Below are 12,939 nucleotides of genomic sequence, written 5' to 3'. Positions count from 1 at the left end.
AAACGAATGCTCGTGAATAAAGTTCGTGCTCATTTGTTAACCAAACTAGTCTGTTTATATTGTTCGGCTCGACTTGTTAACGTTCGTGAATGAGCTTTAATTGAGCCGAATCGAGTCGAATTTACGAATGACTCGATTCGTTTAACATTTTTATATACAAAGTACAATCATTCTTTTGCTTTTGGAATGATCTTTAGTTTGAAAAAATATTTTAAAAAGGCCATTCAGAGTCACATTATCTTGACTTGAAAATTCTGAAGAAAATTATGAAGTTTGTGAAAAATATAAAAAAAAAAAAAAAAAAGAAGAAAAATTTATACTCGATGTGTTGCTAAAATTGTAATTAGATAATTAATGCTTTAAAGGGGGCTAATCAGTCAATATTTTAAATCAAAAAATGGGTATATGCGTGATGTGATATGAATGTAAAAAAATGTGAAATCTTTATAATTCGCGAAGAGCTACGAATTGCTTCAATAAAATCTCTCGAGAATTAAAATAGATGTATATATTAGATGCACTGCATCCATCAAGAGACATATAGAGCAAAGAGGAAAGCACTTAAAATAATAATAATTATTATTGTTATTATACTGAGATAAGATCAGATGAGCGGGATTAGGGATGTAGTCAAAAGTGGTGGGGATGTTGGGCCTGCCTCGCCTCATTTAAGGGTCGTGGGCCCATGCATTAACCGTTATTATTATGTGTCTGGTCCATCTACTTAGCGGGATTTATAACTTCTTTTTTTGTGTTTAGACTAGACACCTTCACCGTCTCATTAAGGATCCAACCCAAAGCATCACCACATTATCCACGGATTCCATTCAAAAATTAGTATGATTGATAGTACCACCATGACTACTTTTAATTTTGGAATCCTTCTGTACCTACTGTCTGCTCTCTATTCTATACAGTCTTCACCTTAGTATATTTCACCCTTAAGTCCTCTGCCTCGGGCTCAATAATTAATAGTAATTTAGGGTATCAGTACCAGCTAATATTTTATACAATTGTATTATTCAGTAATTCACAGATAATCAACTACTACAGTACTAGTAACCAGTTATTTTTCTGTATAAATAGAGTAGATAGATTCTAGGCTAGATGGAGAAAATAATACAAAATGGTTGCAGATGCGGAAATAAGAAATTATACTTGTTTGAAATTTTGGTATGAGAAGATAATTTAGTTTATGTTAAAATCTCTGGTCAAATTTTTGAACTTTTATCTTCCAAATCTTTTTAGCTAAGAAATTCCTTTAAAATGTAACATTTCTCTAACCTTAGAATGTACCCATAGATCCTCTATCACCAAATCTAAATATTATTAACAAAACTATCTATGTGAATTACAGATCCATTTGAAATTTGATTGAATTTTTACTCGGATCTCTGTATCATTAGGTCTGTTTAATAATGAAATTTTTGAGGGAATGATGCCAAAAAAAATATCAAGGTAGGTGTGTGTATCAGTGTATCTCCCAACTAGATAGGTTTCAAATTGATTATGATAGCATTTTTGTTTGAATAATAATAACAATAATAGGAAATAAAAAATTCAAAGAGATTCCTCCTTTTAATTATATCATTTGTCAGTGTACACATTCAATTTTCAATGACCTAACTTTTTCTTAATACTTGATGGAAGGCAACTTAGTGGAACATATATATATATAATATATATGTATGCCTGAAAAGAACTTCTATTTTATTCTCCTTATTTAAAAAGAGTATCAAAGAACAATAAAAACAATGTTAAATAAATCCTTTCACCATTTGCTTGCTTCAAGATCTGATTGGTTTGTATGATTCATTATTTATTTATTTCTACAAAATATATTTATTTTTTAAAATATTATATAAAATTTTTATTGTTCATTGGCATCAAATACTTGTTTACATTACAAATATATATATATATATATTAATTATATTATTTATTATTTCTAAGTCAGAAATCTACTCCCAAACCCCAACCAATCAAACCCCTAGATAACTTTTATTATTGTTATTATTTATTAATTTACTGAATGTCAACAGAAGTTGTCAAATACTGTTGCAACTTAGGATGCATGAATATATGACATATCCCTATTTATATGTAATAATAATACTATAAAAAATCAAATGAGTTGGAGTAAAAATTATTAAATTTCACCAGAAATATATGTTTTCTTTTCTTTATTTCTTGGTGAAAGTGATGTGATGCTCAATGTTGGATTGAACGTCTTAATGGTTTTTTGTCAATTAATAATAAGTCACCCAACAGGCATGGTAAGCATAGTCCACTAAACTTAAACTAGAAACAACACAATTAATTGAGAAAGACATCATTGTAATATCAATAAGAATAAGAAAATCTTGTTAAAACATCTCACTTGAAAACGAAGGCACAAAGAATAGGAATAAAGACGACATTATAACAGCACAAAAAATTCATATTTATGTAATAGTAGCTTTATTTTTTTTTAAAATAAAAAATCTCCCTATTTTTTTTGCACAATATATGGATCTTCTTTCTTTTTTTTATTTTTTCTTTTTTCAAGAAGTTAATTAAGAATGTGGTAATCCAAACAAATATATACAGTTTTTATGATTCAATTTTGGATTTTCAATCCTAAAAATAATTTCATCATACATTCACCTTGCAAGTGATAGGAGAGATTGATTAGAAAAAGTAAGTTTTTCAGTGATTATTTTTATATATTTTTGTTTTACTGTCGATTTGAATAGTAATTTCAGTTGATATATTTACAAGGAAATATTGTATTTTTACTAAGAACTATAAGTATTAAATAGCAGAATGTTTGAAAAGAATTGCTTACCCAACACAAAGCTGTCATAAATAATAATACACAACAAAAAAAATTCACAGTGACATCTGAAAACATAACTATTGTAAAAAAATTTAGAGAAAATATACAAACTTAATTTCAAAATCCCAAATCAGTTATTCAGATTTCAATTTGGACTGCAAAACATATGCATAAATAGTGCCCCCATAAATATAACTCTGAGATCTCTAAGCTCAAAGCACATCCAAAAAAAAATACAGAACCAAGATTAGAGATGCATGTAACAACACATATAATTAATCTCATAATGACATCAATGTCTATCCTTCTGAGAGACAGCAGAAGGAACAGCAAACCTGGCCGAAAACGAGCGGCCAAGATCATCGGGAGCATTGTCTCCTTGATCGAAGTTCTGCAAATAAGAATTGGAATCATAAGTGAACCTCATGGAAACTGAGGCTGCTGCACAGCACTGGAATGCCACGATCCTCTTCCTCTCCTTCTTCAGCTTCCTCCACAGCTGTGTCCAAAAGTGATCCCTACTAGATGTGCTCAAGAACCGATTGTATTTTCGACAGGAGGAGTATCCCCTCGGCCAGCAATGGCTGGAGGGGCAGTGCCATGCTTCTTGATCCATTGTTAATAATTGGATGAAATGAATGGATCAGAGGTAATAAGTGAGAATGATATATGTGTTGATGATTTGAGTTTTGATTATTTATGGTTATGCTTATGATTATGCTTATGTAGTGTTGGATGAATATGGAGTTGTGTGTGAGAGTACATGGCGGACACCATCAGGGAATGGCATGTGACAATTTTTCAGGGGTAAATGTGTCATTTACATTATTATTATTTTTTTATTATTATTTTTAATTATGAAAAAAGTGATAGAGGGACGAGTGAGTGTAGGTGGAACTGCAGTGCTTCTTCTATTATAGCCAAGAATGGCATTTTAATTTTAATTTTAATTTTAATATGAAGTGGGGTGGGGTGAGGTTTGGAAGTAGCTAGCTAAAAAGGTTGGTATATTCTACTTAATGTTAAGTTTAATTGTGTGAGCAGTTTTGTAGGTAAGAAAGAACATGTGTTTGATTGGGGATGGGGGATGATGCTGTTGTGAATTTTAATGGTAGTAGCAGTTGTTGTGTATATTGAAAGTGATACTGTATTTAGTAGTAGTAGTAGTAGTAGTAGTCTATATTTTGATCGGAAGGGTTAAGGTGTTGATTGGTTGTAATAATATGCACATAGAATATAGACAAAAAACACATTTGATGCTATGTATTGTGTGTGTGATAGTTTATTTGTTGCATTTACATTACATTAAATATAAAATATGCGTTGTTAACTTGTGATTTATGTGCTGACTATGCATGAGTGGTGCTATGAGTGCATTATTAAATGTTAAAAACATTCAACATTGTATTTAGCGAGTGTATATTTTGCAAGTGAAATTTCCGGGTAAAATGAGAGAGGCAGCAGTGTTATCTGATGGTTGACTAAGTTGTAATCTACTAGGTGGGGGTGGGGGTGGGGGTGGGCACAGCTCATATCATTAATGCGCCGGATAGGGTTGTTTTTGTTGGGTTGGGTTGGGTTGGTTTGGCTGTGATATAAGTAGCTATGATTAATGGCAGTGGATGACGATAAGAGCCATTGATTGGGACATATCAAGATTACTACCCATATCAATTTCGATTCTTTTCTTTTCTTTTCTTTTCTGTGTGCACTTCGATGACCGTTGATGGTGTTTCTATTATTATTATTTTTCTAAGGAAATTTATGTCGTATTATGCTTGGGACATACATCCGTGAACTATAGTTGTGGTTGGCAACTAATGATGGATGGATAATTCGTGTCCAACTGTCATCTGCGCTCTGAATTCAACTTAAGAATTAATAATTTCTTTTTCAGGAAACAAGAACATGCGGGTTGTGTGGAAAATTGTTTATGATATATTAGATATTTATTTCTTTTCATAAAATATTATAACAAGTATTGATTTTTTTTCAAAATTATAAAATTTAGAAATCTCCGTAGCCTTACTCAGAGGCCCAAATTCTAAAATTATTTGGGCTCGAGACGACCCATTATAGTAACGATGATGGGCTATATACTTTTCATTTAGGCCCATTAACCAGCGGAAGTGGGCTTAAACATTCATTAGGTCCGATAAGGCCTATTATATAAAACGGTCAAATTGACCCATTAGGCTTATCATTCTTTTGGGCCCAATCCAGCCCATCATAGTAACAGAGAATGGGCTATGTCCTTTTCATCTAGGCACATTAACCAGCGGATGTAGGCTTAAACGTCATTAAGTCCAATAAGGCCTATTATATAAAACGGTCAGCTAGGCCCCTTAGGATACCATTCATATTGGCCCAATCCAGCCCATTTACATAAGGATTATGGGCTACACCTATTAATCTTGGTCCAACTTGGGCCCACAACAGTATCAGGGTATGGGCTGCATCTACTTATTGCGCTCATGCATACCCATTATAGTAAAGGGCACCTTTTATATTCAGGCCCAGATTGGCGAGTTGACAGTGGAACGTACAAACAGTTTTCGCACCGTAGACCATTATCAAATCACATTTGTAAGGGGCTGCTGGATTTTGTGATTGGATAATATTTAAAACCCCGTATCAAATCTCTCTCTTAACATATAGTATTAAATAATATTATTAATGTTTTAAAAAATTATTTTACCTTTCATTAATACAATAATTTTATTACAGAATTAAAGATATAATCATACTTACAAAGTAAAAACACCATAAGAATATTAAAATATATATATAATAAATACATATTGAGTGTAAACGAAGTCAGGTATTTCCTAGCTCCAACTATTTGGGACCAACTCAACTCATTTGCAAGCTGTACTTTATTATTATGATGTAAAGCTCCAAATTATGGTTTTTTATATATATTCAAACGAATCCCAAATTCGAAAATTCCACTCCCCTTCACAGAGAACAAAACCATAAAACAATAGAAACAATGATAAAAGACAACAATCACAAGGTTCCCAATATGTATGTATGTACATAAGCGCTAACAACACATGAATATAATTAGAAAAAAATATGAAATATAAACAGACAATACATTGTACTAGCTAACATAATCCAAATACCATATATAAATTGGCGGAGCATTGTAAAAATCTAACACAACACATGCACGTATTCATTTGCTCATAGCCTATATTCTATGTGTTACCAGCACAAGACTGATTATTAATTTAAAAAAGGCATATATACATATTAATAAATTTATTCAAACTACAAGCAATAGATAGCATGTGTATTATAATCTTGCAACAAATAAAGCTAATTTATTAAATAAATGTTAACAGCATATAAATTAATATATGCATGTATAGCTTTGGATTTTCGTTAGTAAGGTGAGGGTGGGGAAGAAGAGGAGCTTAAGAATTCCCAACCCTTTCATCTTATAGGCTAATTATACTATAGAAAGGCCATGGTAATCTGGTTTATAATTCAAAGTAGCAACGGATTTTACTCACCTGGAATTCTTACTACAGAAGTGGCTGCATAGTGGATATAGGAACAAAAACTGCATCCAAACTCATCAGCTGCTGTGATCATTGCTCAAGGAATAGTGTGTGCAGGAAACTAAAGATACACAAAGCTGACAAACATGATCAAGGAATTAATTAAAAGCAAGAGTCATGCATATACAATAGTGTTTCAAGCCTTACCTCGGGGGAGCAAGATTGCCTTTGAATATAGGAACAAAATATGCATTGAAACTCATCAGCTGCTCTGTTCATTGCTCAAGGAATAATTATGTGGAAGGAGTAATCTGAAGAATAACAAGGGCTGATAAATGAGCAAGGAACTAATGCAAGAGTGTCATGTATATTCAATAGTGTTATCGCCTTACCTCGGGGTAGCAAGATTGCCTATGAATTTTCCTGCTTTCCGTATCTACACTCACTTCACATTGCATTTTTGTCTGCAAAATAATAAGATTACCAGAGTGATGCTGTAACCAGTCTTCCGCCAGTAGTATTCAAGAGAAATCACAAACTACAATGTCTATGCAGGTAATCATATGCAGAAGCCAACAAATTAGATCTAAAGGTAAACGAACATCCTCCTAAATTTTTTCAATGAGAAATGCAGAAAGCCTAACCACAGATTCTTCAATAACAGGCGAAATATCAACAATCAACATACCTTCAGCGGCAGGTCGAAGACGAGGACCCCGAGCTTCCCCGTAATCTCCGACACCGTTTCGAGCGTGACCGCGCCTCTCTCCAAATCCTCAATCAACCAATAAGCATCGGTCAAAATCGCGACTCCATCGAGCTGGAGCGTCGCGTTGACGTACGAAGATCTACGCCTCTCGATTCGACCGCCGTCCGACGTCACAAAACCTAGTCTCTCCCCCCTGTACTCCACCGCAACCACCAACGAATCGTAGTCCATGGAGTAGAAATCTCGATTCCGAACCCTAACGGTGAGATCCACGGTTGCGTCGACAGATACTTTAGGATCGGTGTGGAAGCGCAACCGATCGAGGCGGAGGCGGACGACGGACAGCTCAGGATCCGACGGCCACAAAAGGTAGCCGCCGGCGACGACGTAAATGAGCAGAACGGCGAGGCAGAACAGGCAGCGGCGGCATGGCTTACGGAGGAGAAGATGCTGGTGCGGCGCGGGGTAAGTCGGTAGCTCAACGACGTATTCCGGAGGTTTCGGTTGAGAGGATGAAGACGGTTCGCCCAACAGAGGCTGCTGGAACGGTAATTCTGGTCCTGGATGCCTCATGGTCGGTGCTCTTCCCGCATTTGTATAAACGTAACCGCATGGACGCATATTATACCAATTTGTATATACGCACGTGCTTGTCGTGTGACCCACACGGACCTTATGGGTTCATCCCAGCCGTTGATACTCATCAAACTCACAAATCATTTGTGAAGTTTGGTTTGTAGTTCTCCCAGCACAAAAACGATGTCGTTTTTTGACCACATGGAACAGGAATGGATCTAACCCGACCCGAATAGGTCACCCCAGATTCGATAATATAAAAGTACAATATTTGACAACTATATTGAAAAACACCCCTATATTACTGACTTTTGCCACACGACCCAGTTTGAAATAAATCCGTGCAGTGCCAACCCGGTTTTTTTTTTTTTTTTTTTTTTTGCATTTTGCATACCAACAAGACTTTTATCATGAAATCATATGATAATTTGTCTTCATCTCAAAAATTAATATCCATATATATATTTATTAAAATTTAAATATTAATTTTAAAATCGAACCGAGCCAAGCACAGCCCCGACTTTCATGAATCCGAGCACGACCCGGCTCATTAGCACGCCGGGCCATGCATGACTTGAAAAGTTTCGAGCCTATTCTCTGAGGCCCAAGCATAGGATTTTTTGTGTTGTGCTCGGACCGGGCTTTCAGTGTCACCTACTATCAATTAAATATATATATCTCGATTAATTTTTCGAAATACCCCTACAAAATTTGTACTTTTACATTAAAATTTCACATCTTTTGAAGTCTCCATATCAAGGGCGTTTATAGTGGACAAAGATGGATACAGAGTGCTATTCAAATTTATAATTATAATTTTATTTCATACTATAATATAAATAAATGATTATAACGCATATATATAAAAAGAAATTTATAAATTCGAATAGAAAAATTACCCAACTCTGTGAGATTGCCATGATCAATTGAAATGGAAGATTTTCTTCAGGTTCAAGTTCTGGGGTTCACATATTTGATCTGCCAGAGCTCGACGTCGTTTCCGCGATCATACTCTCGCACATATTGTGGAATTTCTCGTAGCACAATGGGCCTCCCGATGAAGCCGTGGGGCAGATCATCGTCCTCATCTGCACCTAAGGAGAAAGTGAATAGCAGATCAATGCAACTGATAAAGGGAAGGGGTACTTGTTGTGAAGATCATTACCTTCCTCGTCTCTAATGTAGCTGCGGAAGTGCGAATAGCCATTCGCAACGACATCAAGATCATCGAGAGTGAAGTTGTACCGCTTTTCTAGAGCTAAGTATAGAACCTGAAGAAAAATATTAGAGAAGACAAGGGAAGGAGATGAGAGTCAGGATACCATCAAAGTTTCTATTTCCACGACGATTATGTAAAGACTAGTGCACTCAGAAAGTCGGGAAATAATGTTACTGAAATATTGACTCCTAAATGTTGCCGGAAGCGAGAGTTGTTATTTGAAACCGAGTTGAGACATCTCATTAGAACCATTGTTGTCAATCTTAGATAGCTTGTAGAGTGGTTTAGCTCTAAATTGAGATAGTGGGAAAATTATTATATATACAGAATTACGAAAAAAATGCATAAGAAAAATCTATAAATTAATATCATAAGTATCGTTTAAACCAATAAAATATCAAAAAATATACTGTCATAACTAATAGATAGCTATATAAACAAAAAAATTAAATCACTACTACTCTTGATAAATACATAATTAAAGTAAATGCAGCACTGTTTCAAACATGGTTCAATTTTTCATCAAGTCGAGTTCAATCTTGCTTAATTACCATAGTCGAACTTGATCTTTATCAATAATATATTACTACAATAGTACAACATAAATTTATCACTTTATCAAACATTTTAAAACCTACTCAACACAATATCTTCAAATGTTTTTTTGAGTTCGAGCTCAGCAGCTTAGCAATCCAAGCTTTCGAGTGGCTCAACGTGCACAACAACTCTACCAAAACCATGTCCGCATACCATATTATGTACGTATGCATGGAATGAAAGCAGAAGGACTAGAAGCACGGAGTAATGAACACGTTAAAGATCATTTCAATATATGCACTTTAAATATACCTTTTGAGGGTCATTAAACATGATTGATTTCAACACGCTGAAGAATGCATCCGTTAACTTTTCATCGTATATTACATCAGCAGCAAAGATCAAAGAAGCCCTCCGAACCTTTGCAACATCTGATTCACTCCAATGGTAGCTACACGAGGCAAGTGATCTTTAAATGATCCGATTATTGGGATCAAACAAACAATAATCCATAAACGCATACTACCTTTGTTCAGATGGAAGGCTTATATCAATCTCAGGGGGCCATGAACAGTTCCAATCAAGTTCACGTACGTATACAGAAGCCTTGCGGTGAAAAATGCCCACATTGAGATGAATATTCTTGGAACAATTACCGAGCACATCTTCTCCTACATCTGTAACATATAAAGTACAATAATGCTTTATGAAAACTACCTGTGCCAGCTTATAAACTAACAAAGTCAATGATATGCCTTGATTCATGTATGTAATTACATTCTAAATCCTATATATATAAATATATATATATATATAGATCCAACATATTGGGCTGAGATGTTTCTCTTTCTTTTTTTCAACTCGTTTTGCACATATACTCTATTCATTCAAAATATTCGATTGGGTGTTGCAATTAATAAGGTTATTAACAGTAATATTTGGAGGTCTAATTTGGAGAAAAGATAAAACCTGAAGACAAGCACAGCCCATATTTCCTTAACTCCAAACGTCATCTTTGCTACAGTATGCACTCACTCTCTTATATTTCATATGGCATTTCCATAATAGAAGTTTTTGCCTCTCCATTGATGCCACAACTGAGATTGTCTAAACTTACATGTTCTTTCAGGCGGAGAAAAATAATCATCAATTACTATAAACACCAAGTGACCAGAAGAGAAACGTCAAAAGTGGACATGAAAAAGTAGCACATTACGAATTGTCATACTTTACCAGTGATGTAAACTGTGTTAGCATTGCACGCTAGTAGCATGCCAACTAACCCTGAAAAAGTAATGAAAGGAAATCCTGTTACTGGAAGCACATTTGCAACACTATGATCCCTTAAAATTGCTGTTCTGGAAAATTAAAATTAAGACGCCATATGCACATCTAAGTCATTAAGCACTTAAAACTTTTACCAGTGCCCGCACCGAGTTCCAGAGCAGTAATTCCATCAAAATTGGGCGATCTATACATCATATGCAACACAAAGTCAGCTAGTACCAATTCTGCTCTCCAAACCTGAATTGGATCAAACTTTATCAATAGCATGTAAACAAGAATCGAATAGCGTTTGCCTAGCAAGCTTGTTTCTAAAACAGAAAAAATGCAAGTGTGAATGATAGATAATAGGATTATACAGGTAAATTGAAGCATCAAAAAGGAAAAAAGTGATACCACATCCGTCTTATAAAGATATGCTCATTTTACCATTTTCTTTTGTCTATAAAAGTGTGCTCATTACATATTTAGTAAAAAAGTAAAATATTTCTTTAAATCTATACCCATTAATTTTCAATCTATTTACACAAATATATTTATTACACTCATTCTACTTTACTCCAAAATTTACATTACTAACCCTTAAAATCAACAAGTTGTTGGGTACCCAGATTAAAACTGGAGTATCCTTATCACAAAAGAACAGGATATAGGGTTTAGGGTTTACATATCTATGTGTGTGTGTGTGTGTGTGTGTAGATATATATATATATATAAAAACAAGCGGATTTGATTAAAGCAGAAATAATGAACAATACACATATAAAAAGCCTAAAATGCATAAGTTAAACAGATGTCTGAGAATTTTGCGGTACCTGCAGACCAACTTTTGGAATAGATGAAGTGATGTTGTGCTTAATGCTGACAACAAAATAACCCTTTCTTGGTCCTGAAAATGAAATATGAAATTAAGTAATAGAGAGTTTTCCAGATGCCATCGTTGTTTTCTTTTATATCTATCGTGATCGTCAAAAAACATGGGTACGAAGGAAAGAAATTGAACACCAATGCCATCGTGATACTCTTGTTCAAGCACAAACTGACCTATTCTTTGCTCTTGAATATAATACAATAAGACATAAGAGAATCGTTCGGATAAAGAACTCAAGAGAAAAGAGAAACGATAGGCAGATATCTGATTACAAACCAGATGAACGGAGACACTTCTAGCCAAAAGTTGATTACAAATCAACTTCTCTAGATCACCACGAGTAACTGGTAAAGCACAAAAGCTTCACAATTAAGCCGGGAAACTTACTTCCTCTTCGAGTTAGGATTAAATCTCCATCTTCGTCCACTTCACAGACTTTTGCCTCCGTGGAGCTAGAATTCCCCGAAGTACGATCAAATCCTAAATAATTCAACATCAATTAATGATAGGTGTTAAAGAAGTGCGGACAACAAATGGAAATGAGAGGAGGAAGAGCCCTAACGAGAAGGAACTGAGACGGTGAAATGGGAGATGTAGGGCGCGAACTGGTGCGGCGGACACCCTAGATGGACCTCGCTCATCACTTGCTCCTCCGCCAAGCCGTCGCCGCTGCCTTGTGGAGGCCGACGGATCTCCGGCGGTGCACCGCCCTTTTCAGACTCCATTCTACGAAACTGCTCGGAGGTGCCTACAGCATGTGTGATTTTGATTTTGGTTTTCAACGGCGATGTTTGATTGTAAATTAAGTGTGTGTTTATTTAGGGAGGGTCATTGGGGAAATTTGAGATTGTATTTGGATTTTATTTCAATTGAGTTTGAATTTTAATACACCGTTTCCCATATTTTGTTTGGGTTACCGTAGCCAGAGGAATTTAAAAGAAGTATAATTAATAAATTAATAAATAATTAAAAATATATTAGTGAAAATAATTATTGTATAATAAAAATAATTATAGATTAAGATTAATATAATTTATTTAAAATTATAAAAATTATAAATTAAATTTTTAAAAATAAGATTAAAATGTATAATTATTTTTCAAAAAATGAAAGTGACGAAGTAAATGGGACGGACGAAAATAGAAAGGTGGACATGAGAAGTGAGACGGAAGGAGTATTTATTTTATGTTTAAGTTTGGTAAGAGATTTGGGAAGTTGTGATATAATTAATTTGATTAGTAATAAATATAATAATATATTTAATTATAAGTTTATATTATATCTATATTTATTTTTTTGAATTTTTATTTACCTATATTATAAAAAAAAAAAATTATTCTCAATATATATAGTATATATTTTATTAAATTATACATATTATAAAATGCACAGAGCTTGTCAAGTAGTTTAAAAATA

General features: G+C 34.2%; 2 protein-coding genes across 5 annotated transcripts; both read right to left on the bottom strand.

Moving 5' to 3' along the window:
• Positions 1–5,794: 5,794 nt before the first annotated feature.
• LOC127262949 (uncharacterized) lies at positions 5,795–8,134 on the bottom strand. 3 transcript variants are annotated; one of them, XR_007841350.1, is made up of 4 exons: positions 7,016–8,134; positions 6,720–6,791; positions 6,535–6,638; positions 5,795–6,464 (listed from the first exon to the last, which is right to left on the bottom strand). XR_007841350.1 is itself a non-coding variant. In XM_051291821.1 (3 exons), the coding sequence occupies exons 1-3, from the start codon at positions 7,655–7,657 to the stop codon at positions 6,621–6,623; spliced, it is 732 nt and encodes a 243-aa protein (XP_051147778.1). In that variant the 5' UTR covers positions 7,658–8,134; the 3' UTR covers positions 5,795–6,620. The 3 variants fall into 3 exon arrangements, 1 of the variants encoding a protein (XP_051147778.1); XR_007841351.1 differs by having other exon boundaries at positions 5,795–6,448; XM_051291821.1 differs by having other exon boundaries at positions 5,795–6,638.
• Positions 8,135–8,272: 138 nt separating this feature from the next.
• Positions 8,273–12,367, bottom strand: LOC127262948 (uncharacterized). Of its 2 annotated transcripts, none has more exons than XM_051291820.1 (9): positions 12,086–12,367; positions 11,911–12,003; positions 11,468–11,541; positions 10,790–10,892; positions 10,602–10,652; positions 9,895–10,045; positions 9,681–9,819; positions 8,778–8,883; positions 8,273–8,700 (listed from the first exon to the last, which is right to left on the bottom strand). In XM_051291820.1, the coding sequence occupies exons 1-9, from the start codon at positions 12,246–12,248 to the stop codon at positions 8,564–8,566; spliced, it is 1,017 nt and encodes a 338-aa protein (XP_051147777.1). In that variant the 5' UTR covers positions 12,249–12,367; the 3' UTR covers positions 8,273–8,563. The 2 variants fall into 2 exon arrangements, with proteins under 2 accessions (XP_051147777.1, XP_051147776.1); XM_051291819.1 differs by having other exon boundaries at positions 8,273–8,706; positions 12,086–12,365.
• Between the last annotated feature and the right edge of the window lie 572 nt (positions 12,368–12,939).

Source organism: Andrographis paniculata, unplaced genomic scaffold, assembly GCF_009805555.1.
Source record: "Andrographis paniculata isolate CXL003 unplaced genomic scaffold, ASM980555v1 Contig66END, whole genome shotgun sequence".
In the NCBI taxonomy this organism is placed as follows: domain Eukaryota; kingdom Viridiplantae; phylum Streptophyta; class Magnoliopsida; order Lamiales; family Acanthaceae; genus Andrographis; species Andrographis paniculata.
Note: the sequence above shows the minus strand (reverse complement) of the source record. Positions and strands in the feature narration are given on the sequence as shown.